The sequence below is a fragment of the Raphanus sativus genome, chromosome 6 (assembly GCF_000801105.2).
Source record: "Raphanus sativus cultivar WK10039 chromosome 6, ASM80110v3, whole genome shotgun sequence".
In the NCBI taxonomy this organism is placed as follows: Eukaryota; Viridiplantae; Streptophyta; class Magnoliopsida; order Brassicales; family Brassicaceae; genus Raphanus; species Raphanus sativus.
The window spans coordinates 10,077,634-10,088,760 of record NC_079516.1 but is presented as its reverse complement, the minus strand read 5'-3'; the positions used below and the strand labels follow the sequence as shown (position 1 = coordinate 10,088,760).

At 39.2% G+C, this 11,127-nt stretch overlaps 2 protein-coding genes and 1 pseudogene across 2 annotated transcripts; 2 read left to right on the top strand and 1 right to left on the bottom strand.

Annotated features, from left to right (window-relative positions):
• Nucleotides 1–1,036: 1,036 nt before the first annotated feature.
• LOC108836074 (putative disease resistance protein At1g63350) lies at nt 1,037–4,208 on the top strand (annotated as a pseudogene).
• A 163-nt stretch (nt 4,209–4,371) lies between these two features.
• LOC108810475 (AP-1 complex subunit mu-2-like) lies at nt 4,372–6,997 on the bottom strand. The gene is made up of 11 exons (XM_018582582.2): nt 6,690–6,997; nt 6,432–6,578; nt 6,292–6,354; nt 6,030–6,206; nt 5,847–5,950; nt 5,630–5,737; nt 5,423–5,519; nt 5,229–5,326; nt 4,969–5,110; nt 4,765–4,887; nt 4,372–4,676 (listed from the first exon to the last, which is right to left on the bottom strand). The coding sequence occupies exons 1-11, from the start codon at nt 6,816–6,818 to the stop codon at nt 4,578–4,580; spliced, it is 1,287 nt and encodes a 428-aa protein (XP_018438084.1). The 5' UTR covers nt 6,819–6,997; the 3' UTR covers nt 4,372–4,577.
• Nucleotides 6,998–8,101: 1,104 nt separating this feature from the next.
• LOC108810820 (F-box protein At4g22280-like) lies at nt 8,102–9,722 on the top strand. The gene is made up of 3 exons (XM_056987938.1): nt 8,102–9,026; nt 9,164–9,313; nt 9,392–9,722. The coding sequence occupies exons 1-3, from the start codon at nt 8,154–8,156 to the stop codon at nt 9,683–9,685; spliced, it is 1,317 nt and encodes a 438-aa protein (XP_056843918.1). The 5' UTR covers nt 8,102–8,153; the 3' UTR covers nt 9,686–9,722.
• Nucleotides 9,723–11,127: the final 1,405 nt, after the last annotated feature.

Genomic DNA, 11,127 nt, shown 5'->3' with positions numbered 1-11,127 from the left:
TGAAACATATCAGTGACTTATTCTTCTTGAGGTTGTTTGGGCACTCACTTCTTGTGTGACCATAGCCTTTGCACTCTATGCATTTTAGTTCCTTTCTCTTAGTGAGAGGACACTCATTTTGGTAGTGACCAAAGCCCTCACATTCATGGCATTGTAGTTCCTTTCGACGATTTCCTTGACCAGAGTCATTCCTATTGTTCTGGGAGGAGCGATCTCGGTCTCTGCCTTGGTATCTCTGAGTAGAGCGATTGTGACTCTTTTCAACTCTTTTCAGCATTTTATTGAAGTTTTTTCGCCATGAGGACCATGTTTTCCTCAATTTTCTTTACGCGATCAGCTTCTTTGGATTCTGCAGTGAAGGCAACTCCTTTCTGTTCTTTGGTTGGTTCATCCACACGTTCCAAGTCATGTACTTTCAGAATACCAGCTAACTGATCAAATTTCATCTCATCCGTGTTGACTGCAATTTTTAATATCGCTTTGTAGGCTTCAAAGCAAGGTGGGAGACATCTGAGAAGTTTCTTGACCAGCTTTTTCTCATTGTACTTCTTTCCAAGGACCGAGGCTTCATTTGCAATTGAGCTGAGCTTGGAGATGAAGCTTCCAATCGTCTCATCTTCTTCCATACGTAAGTTCTCAAATTTTGAAGCCAAGTGATCAATCCTGGTGCGCCTTACGCTGGTGTTTCCTTCGAAGTGGTTGATGAGAGTATCATGAGCTTCTTTTGTTGATTCACAACCTTGTATGATCTTAAATTGGTCAAGATTCACAGCGGAAAAGATTGTGGTGAGTGCTTTTGAGTTAAACTTGGAGGCAGCTTTATCAGCATCATACCATTTGTCTTTTGGTTTTGGCTCTTCAGATTTGTCATCCATGATCATTGTCGGAGCTTTCCATCCTTGTTCTACTGCAGTCCAAGCATCTTCATCAATTCCTCTTATGATATGACGCATCCTAGCTTTCCAGTGACCGAAGTTTCCTTCGTCTAGCATGATTGGTTTTTGAAGAGCCATGAGTTCTTTCATGGTATCCATAGATGTCCTCGGATCTCAACCTGTGAGTAGACTCTGTGAGTCCACAGAGGTGACCCGCTCTGATACCAAATGTAAAAACAAGTGGACACCGATTCCTTAAAGAACTCGTTCAATACTCAAAACACAACTTGTTTTATTAAGAATCTCTTAGACAATCACACTTGACTTGTCTAATTCAAATTACACAACGTCCTCCTGGACTTGTCACGAACCAATTCCTAATCTACCCAAGGACAGGTCGAGCTACTCTCCCCCTGTCACAACGAACCTAATGCGCAATGCTGAACACACTCAAGAAATCGCCTTCTAAAATCTAAAACCCGTGAAGAGGCCATCTGCCTCTCACTCCCTTATATACCTCAGATGCAATCTCATCTTCCTTATATCTTGCGCCAGAAGATCTTCCAAGACTTATCCTCAAGTCACGATCTTACTGTTACCAAATCTTCGCGAAGCTTATCTCCCAAGCTTCTCTCAACTCCACGTCATACTTGTCCAACTTAACTTGAACTGGTATCTCACACATCGAAGCGGCTGTGTAACACATCCTCCTTTGGTATACTACATACCAAGTCAGCTGTGTGACACTCCACTGCTTCACACGAACTCAGCACCAATCGTGGAGCTACTAGGGAAGACAACTCTTCTCACACAACTCAACAATAAGTTTAGTGCATGGCGTGTGGATTTGATTTTGTGATTTGGGTTGTGGTGTCTAAAGAGTTACAAGTAGAGAAGATTCAAAGTGAAATCGCTCGGAAAGCTGGTCTTGATGGGGATGAATGGAAACAAAAGGAGAAAAGTCAAAAGGTTGATGTTATCTACAATTTCTTAAGGAAAAAGAGATTCATGTTGTTTTTAGATGACATATGGGAGAAAGTGGATTTAGTTGAGACTGGAATCCCATTTCCAACAAGAAAAAACCAATGCAAAGTGCCATTCACTACCCGTTCCAAGGCTATATGCACGCACATGGGCGTTGAAGAACCAATGGAGGTCAAATGCTTGTCTGAAAATGACGCATATGATTTCTTCCAAAAGAAGGTTGGACAAATAACACTAAAAAGTGATCCAGGGATCCCCGAACTTGCAAGAAAAGTTGCTAAGAAATGTTGTGGCCTACCGTTGGCACTTAATGTCGTAGGCGAGGCAATGTCATGTAAGAGGACGCTACAAGAATGGTGTCACACGATAGATGTCTTGACTTCATATGCTGTTGAGTTTTCTTGCATGAAAGATAAAATTCTTCTTCTTTTGAAGTATAGCTATGATAATTTTAAGGTGGAGCCAGATGCGGACCCACGTTAAATAATAGTGGGTCAGCTGACACAGGTTAAATTTAAGTTTTAGCTCTTTTGTCACATTACATAGCAGGTTTCGTAGCTCATTTGGTTAATGTTCTTCTCTTCTGGCAAACCCAACCTGGGTTCGATACCACAATGTGCTTCTTTTACCTTCTTTTACTGTTTTTTTATTAAAATTATTTTTATTCTGGGCCAAAGTCCATCTGTTGACACCCTTTAAATTTTGGGCTGGATCCACCACTGGGTGGAACAGGTCAAAATGTGTTTACTATATTGCGCTTTATTTTCCGAAGATGATAAAATTCCTAAAGAGAAATTGATAAGCTTATGGATATGCGAAGGGATAATTATAGATGGAAGTGGAGGTATAGAAAGAGCTGAGAACAAGGGTTATGAGATAATTGGTAGTCTTGTCCATGCATCACTGTTAATGGAGGTCAAATGGTATGGAACAAAGAATGTATGTATGCACGATGTTGTTCGTGAGATGGCCTTATGGATTGCATCTGATTTAGGAGCACAAAAAGAGGCTTTCATTGTCCGTGCAGGTGGTGGGTTAAATGAAATGCCAAAGGTTGAGAATTGGAATGTTGTAAGAAGAATGTCACTGATAAAGAACAAGATTCACTATCTCTCTGGCAGTCATGAATTTCTGGAGCTCACAACATTTCTCCTACAAAAAGCAAATTTGGCAAATATCTCAAGTAAATTCTTCAAGTACATCCCAAGACTAGCTGTTTTGGATCTATCATATAATGGGAGTCTTTTTGAATTGCCGGATGGGATATCGCAACTAGTTTCCTTGCAATATCTCAACTTGTCATATACAAGTATACATCATTTGTCTATGGGTGTGCAAGAGTTGAAAAAGCTAATTCACTTGGATTTGGAGGAGACAGATAACCTTTCAAATATTGATGGGATATTATCAAGGCTGCATAGCTTGAAAATATTGAATTTATCTCGTGCTGGATTTTCATTGGATTGCAACATACTGGAGGAGTTGCAAACCTTGGAACATTTAGAAATTTTAACCATAGAGATCGATCTTCCACCAGGTTTGGAACAATTTTTGAGCTCTCATAAGCTTACGTGTGCAACAAGAAATCTAACGATCAGGGGTATGCAACTTGAATCATCTGGAATCTCACTTCCAATATCCATGGACAGTCTACGTGAACTCAACATTGTGTGATGCAGTATCTCGGAGATAAAGATGGAAACGATTTGCATCAAAAGCAAAACGATTTCTCCTCTACACAACCCGAGGACCACATGCTTCTTGAACCTCTCTAAAGTGATTATACTAGATTGCAGCAGCGTGAAGGAGTTGACTTTACTGATGTTCGCTCCAAATCTTAGAGTTCTCTATGTTCAATTTGCAAAACAATTAGAAGATTTAATAAACAAAGAGAAAGGTGGACAAGACAAAAAATCAGGGATTGTTCCTTTTCGAAGGCTGGAATTTCTTCTGCTGGGTGATCTACCAGAGCTGAAGAATATCTACTGGAATCCTCTACCTTTTCCATGTCTAAAAAGAATTGATATAATCAGATGTCCGAATCTGAAAAAGCTTCCGCTCGATTCCCAAAGTGGCAACCATGGTGAAAATGGAGTAATCATAAGATACACAGAGAAAGAATGGATTGAAACTGTGGAATGGGAAAACGAAGCTACAGAAACTCACTTCTTACCTTCATGCCTACACGTCTGTGAAAGGTCGAATCAAGACCCGCAATCACATTCCTCCGAGCTTACCTAAGCGGATTTGATCGAGAAGTTTTGGATAACTCGGAAGTTTACATGTCTCTCCAATGCCTGCTTGTATTGATTAATTCAATTGGCTCCAAGTTTTATTTTAAGACTGTAAAAAGATGTGCTCTTGGTAGTAGTATATTACAGTAACATATGCCCCAAAAGGCAAAAACCAAAATATAATCATTTAACTATTTTGATCATAGAACAGAACACAGAGAATGTAGCTGGAGTTAAAAAAGATGGAAGAATGTAGTGAAAGGTTGCAAAGGGCCATGTGTAAAGTGAAAAAGTCACCATTAAATAAATTCACAAGAATATGGCTACTAATTCAAATTAAAAGGCAGATTTGATCCGCTAAAAAAAGTTTCAAAACAGTCTCTTTTTCTCTACGTTTGTCCTGTTTCGTTTTGTTTCGTTTTATCGATTCCCCAATGAATGTGGGAACCACAATTGACTTAACAAATGAATAACCGAATGAGCCTTAGGCGAGTCTTAGTTCGTACTCACCAGCCATGGTAATGTATCTCACCCATGGAAGTGCTTGGTACCCGCTCTTCTCGATTATCTTCAGGTACCGAACCTACACCACACACATCATATAGTACATGAAAATTTAATCACTTATATGCAGAGGATGTGGAAACAAACTACAACTCTACAAGGCTTACCTGAATCCCTGAGACAGTGAAATAAGGGATCTCGAATTTGACACGGATAGGAGCTTTTCGCTCAGGTGTTGCTTCTTCTGCAGTTATACTGGGAAGATGGAACTCTGCCCTCAACATGTACTCCTATATTTGTTTTTTTCTAGAGGTTAACACGGCGACTACATGGCTGATAGTTTCAACTGGATCAAGAAAAAGAGCATCTACCTTGTTCCCGGGGAAAGATTTGATTTTCCAGACCAATGCATCTTTTTCAGGAGCATAAGCAGCAGACCCCAGATTTGTCCTAACGGTGGGGTTAGATGCATCGGCTTGTACAGGCAACTCAATCTCAACATTTGTTGCGGTGCTGCAAAACAGAAAGATCTCAAATCAAATGTTCAAAGAATCTGATCGATCATCAAGATATGTGCATTAAAGTGAAAGATAACAGGAAAAAGTAGCATAATGCCATAACATATATTTACCTTCGTTCCTTGAACTGACTTCTAGCTTTTACGAGCATCTCAACACGACTTTTGGAATGCCTTTCTATTTGCGCTTCCACCCATATAAGAGGCTTTACCTGAACCAAGGAGTACGAAAAAGAAACTCACTGTGAGATGATTTTTGTTGAGGACGATGAAAAGAATCCAATCCATGCTAATACCACAGGTCAAACCTGAGTACTGAGTCTATATGTCATCAGATCAAAAGCACCATCAGGTGGTATGAAAGATATTGTCCTGTCATTTTCAAAACGGGCCAATCGAACACACCTGCGTTGAAGAAAATAATACATAAAACTCATAAGTATAGAATCGTTTAAAATTTTAAATAAAGAAAAAAAACTAAAAGGGTTATGATAATTGGAGTTTAAAGAACATACTGATGGAATTTGATGTCTTCTAAATCAATGGCTTTTCCCTTTGTTGCTCGCCCCTGGGCTTCCAGTAATACTCTATCATTCAGTCCTAACTTACACTCTGGCATCCCACTGCAACAGAATGGATCAAAGAGCAAAAGAGTCAGATAAAAAATAGCAAGAAAAAGATCAAAGCAAAAGGGGATAACATTCCAAATGCTTTAGTTGATTAGGAACATACGTCAAGTAAGTTCGCATATTCAGGGCTCCAACAACATCAGACCTGACGATTTGCCCATTACTGTTGACAAGAATATTCACATTCTCAATCACATCCAAGAAAACCTGGAAAAAACAAGAGCAGGCTGTAATTCATTTGCAGGACAAAAACACACTCTTCTCTTGAAAACAAAAAGGCACTGACTTCGTTCTTCTTGTACTGTAATCCCTCACTCCTCCAGGAGACAGCATTAGTGACAGCCATAGGAGGTCTCTGTGTAACTTCCATTCTATAAGCATCAGTCTTGATGAACTCACAGAGGATTCTTGCTTCGGTATACTGAGGGTACCCAAAGTCCATCATCTCATCAAGTAACTCATACTGCCATCATCACCAATAAAATCAATTTCAATATAGCCAAAAAAATAGTAGCTATAAGAGCTTATGGAAGAAGTAAAACACACACCACAACGACAAAGTTATCCCTGAGTGACTCTTCCTCTAACTCCTCAAAGTAATGCTTGAAGACCTATATATAGATAGATAGATCACCACTTCCATCATATACCAAATCTGGTGACCATAAAAAGCTGAAGAATAACTTACATCGACGACGCGGTGGAGGAAGGTGATAAGGCTGGCGGCATTACAGTTCTGTCTGGAGGCTATCATAAGGTAAACGTTACTGTGTTGGACAAACATGTAAGTGACCCCGTTATCGTAAGCAACTGGATCATTTGACTGTGAATCTCCCTGTAACAACCAAAAACAAGAAAATGAATCTTCCAATACAAATCTATTAATTCTAAAAGAACACAGATGCATTCAATTACTTCCGATTCTACAGTAATCAGATAACGAAACCTCTTTCTCGATGAGCTTAGAGAAGAAGCGTTCGGCTTGAGCGGCGGAGACGTCGCCGCGGTAGTCACGCCAGACGAGAACGCGGCCTTTGATATCGAGAAGAAACAGCGCAGAAGCAGCTCCTGCCATGTTCGAATCAGATTCAAATGCAATCGACGAGATCTGATGATGGGGATTATGCTTCGATGGAGCTGAATCTAGAAAGGGAATGAGGCGCAGCTGAGATGTTCCATTTTCGCAATTGAATTTTTTCTCATCGATCTGATGATGATTTTGTTATTGTTCTTTCGAGGTTCATTATAATTAAATTTGTATATGTCATGTCATAATTAGAAGGAAGCCATGTCATTTCTTTAACTAAGCATATCATCATTTTTCTTTTGACACGTAAAAACTTAAAAGTTACATTCTAAATAATGTTTGGAAGATAGTTATTTGGTTGGTAACGAGGGTATGGTCGCTCTAATATAAAACTCTCTCTCTAGACCAAATCTCTCTGTTTCTCTCTCTAACACAACCACCGTAGTCTTTGTCTCCGACCGGTGGTTTTGGCTCCTAAAGCCACCGCCGGTCCGACTCCCTTAGGTTTTCTTATTTTCTTGTTTTGCATGTTGTTATCGGTGGGAAGGGACTTTCAGGTCCAATTTTCTTTCGCTTCCCTCGGTTTCGGGATGAAGAAACGTTCTCTGTTTTCTCATCGCCGGCATTTTAGCTTCCGGCCTCGCATCTCCCTCTCGATGGATGGCTGGCGATTGACTCTGGAGCCGTGCCGTCTCTTCTTCGACGGTGGTTGCCGGCTTCGTTTCCTTGGAAGTGCTTGCACTGTAAGTAGGTCCGATCTGGTGTTTGGTGGCCAAGCGTGGAGGAGATCTCGATTCATTGAATCGATGGATGCTCTCTAAGCGTTGGCGTGTGATGACGAACCTGAATCCCTGTACTTCTAACGCTGTTGTTGGAAGTGGAGTTCGGTGTTCATGGGAATTTCCCGGTGGTGATTCCGGGGGTAATTGTCTCGTGTGGTTTCAGTAACGACTTTCGCTAGGATTTGAAGACGGTGGCTAGTGTTCCGGTGGAGAAATGGACGTAGGCCTTGGCGGTGATTTCCGGTCATCGGAGATGGTGGCTCTGCAACCTCGACACGCGTTCTATCTTGTTGTTATGTGGCAACACGTGGAGCGGCGAGTAGTGGGTTGATTTTTGGGCCTGTTAGTGTAAAACGGTCTGTTTAGGCTTGTTTTCTTTTTGTGTTTGGGCTTGGCTTTTTGGACCATGTTGTACTTGGTTTCTTAGACTTTTGAGCTTTAATAATATTACCAGATGGCAAAAAAAAAAAGTTATTTGTTTGGTTTAGAATTTGGTTCGATTTTGTTTTTATAACCAGACCAAACCCTAATTTTTACGTGTTAGTTTTCTTTAGTTTCTCCTCAGCCTTGTCGGGGACTCTAGGCTTTCTAGGCGAAAAAGATGGATAGGATCAGCGATTTACCTGATGAGACAGTTTGCCAAATTCTATCCTTTCTACCGACAAAGGAAGCTGCATTGACTTCTGTTTTCTCAAAGAGATGGAGGAATCTGTTTGCCAAGAGTCCAAATCTTGATCTTCGTTTCGTCAAATTTGACTTTTGGAAACCCAAAAGTAACATGAGTTTCATAGACTTCGTAGACAGAGTATTGGCTGTGTCTAGTGATTCTACCATTAGGAGATTCTCTATGAAAATTAGACGCATTGTTGAGCCAGCTCATATCAATCGTTGGATGCTTAATGTGCTGAGCCGTGGCATCTTGGATCTTGATCTTGATCTGGACACACTTACTAAAGATGTGATTACAATGCCTTTAGAGATCTTCACTTGCAAGACAATTGTTAAACTGAAACTAGGAAGGGTCGTTAAATTTGCTATGGTTCCTGAGAATGCTTCTCTTCCTTCTCTTAAGACTCTCTTTCTTTTCCGAGTTCGGTTCCCTGGTTGCGAGTTTGAAGCTCTTCTTTCTGCTTGTCCTGTACTTGAGGAATTAACCTTACGTGGTTGCCCTTGGGTAGCGAAACAGTGTCTAACCATTTCGTGTACTACTCTCGAGAGACTCACTCTTTCATGTAAAGGTAGTATCGCATATGGTGTTCCTTGGAGCTTTTCTTTTGATACTCCAAGACTTGCTTACTTAAACTACCGTGGTTATACTGGAGATGAGTATCCAATTGTTAATCTCCACTCCCTTGTTAAAGCTAAGCTATCTCTTGAGTTCAGGGGATCTCCTAATGCAGGCAATCCAATGAATCTGTTTAAAGGGTTAAGAAATGTTGAGGTCCTCGACTTGTCGTCTTCTGAAACCTCAAGGGTAATTTTACTTTTCATCTTGAGGACATGTAAAAGCCATTCTTTTTTAACTTCACTATTTTTTTTTATATAAAATGAAAATATTTCTTAAGGTTTCGATTATCTGATTAAAGATTGTAGTTTGTTTTTCCTTTCCAGGTATTATATTCATTTGCTGAATTAATCCCACTGTTCAAAAATCTATCTCGTGTATCTATTACAACTGAGTTCCAGCACTCGTGTTGGAGTTGGAAATTTCTGCCACTACTGCTTAAAAAGTCTCCAAATCTAAAGACTCTTGTCATCAAGGTATAAGAAAGCTCTTAATATCTTAAACCAAAAGTTGATTGAAGAATCTATAGTTGATCATCCGTGTATCTGTTTTAGGGTCCCTTGCATTTCTATGATGTATATGGAGAAGAATCTGAACCTCTACTTTGCGAATGCTTGTCAGAATATTCATTCCTATCCTCATGTCATGTGAAAATCCTAGAGATAATCGACTACTGTGGAACTAAAGGAGAGTTGGAGCAAATGAAACATTTCCTCGAGAAATTGCCATGTCTTGAGCTGGTCAATGTTCATGCTAGTGCAAAAGCAAAGTTGACATTTGGCACAGACCTGCAAGTGCTTCCCAGAGCTTGCAATATCCAGCTTAAGTGTTTTTCTTGCCAAAATTAGTTATGGATTAGAAAACTAACAAATCCAAGGAATGGAAGTGTTTGAGGACATTTACTAGCTGGATATTTTTGTAATAGAGCTAGTTTAGCTTTTGGTTCTCATAACATGATTATAAAATCCTTGTGGGTATTTCCTTTTTCTGGGTTGAAATATTAGATTTATTTATAAATAAAGGAAAAAAACGTTTACAATTAAAAAAAATTGGAATTGTTCACGAAAATATAGTGGGAATAATTCAATATCTGAAAAATCAAAGCTATCAGAACTTTTATGTGCTTCTTCTCATCAACCAGAAGTGGTTGAAGCAGCAACAGTTGTATAGAAACTAACATTGAGTACTTGGGTGCTTGAATCTCCTGCCACATTAATCAATTATCAAACTAAAACAGGGTTTAATTAATGTTACCAATTTCAGATCGTAAAAAAATGTTGCCAGCTACCATATCCATGAGCCTGCATATCAATCGCTGACACCCCAAAAACATTGACAATGTTGCAGATTTTTTCTAGTCCAAAAATTGATTATGAGCTGAAGATGACCGGCATACGATAGAGGTCAACTTGACCAGGATAGAAACTATGTCCTTTTGTCAATTAGTGGCTCATATTCACCTCTAGACATTGACTTTGTTCTAAGAGGGTGTCCCAGGTAACGAATTAGAAGGGTGTCAACGGTAATGCTCGCGCATTCAATCCTGCTCATATTATCCACACACCTGCTGAGAAGGTATGACTCCATTCGACCATAGTACACATGTTATTTGATGACTTCATTTATGAAATAAGAAAATAAAAGCTAAACTGTTAGGGATAATTAATCCATGAAGTCATTCTGCATAGTTAGAGCATGACGAAGTTAGAGCATGACGCTGACCTTCTTCTCATGCTTAGACGATTTTAGGTTTTCAAACTGAGTTTTCCTCCTACTTCCGAATACAATGGAAACTTTTAATTACTAAAGAGAGATCTTTACATATTTCATGATATGAAAGATCTAACATAATTTATTACTAATGTACCTATAAAAAAGACTTTTAAACTCTAGAAAAAGGAATTGACTGTTCTACACCTCGATTTGAGCAACAATAACTAGAACTAAGGTTTATGGACCTATAATATCATTCCGTTTTACAAGATACAAATACTCTTCCGTCTTTAGCTATGCTTAATTTTACCCTAACAATATTTATTTGTATGACTTTTTATTGATCTTTTTACAGCAAAAAATCATTTCATTTCTCAAACTATAAATGATCTAGATAACTAGATCAAAACAGAACAACCAACAAAATAGAGTTCCCTATAAAATATCGAGTAGTTCTAGCTATTGAATTGACAATTACATTAAGTCCCCGAAAAACATATGATATCTTGAAAGTTTGAAATCGACTTTTAGTGGTTTAAACTCTTTCAACTTTGTTGAAAAAAGTCATGCGTGTGGT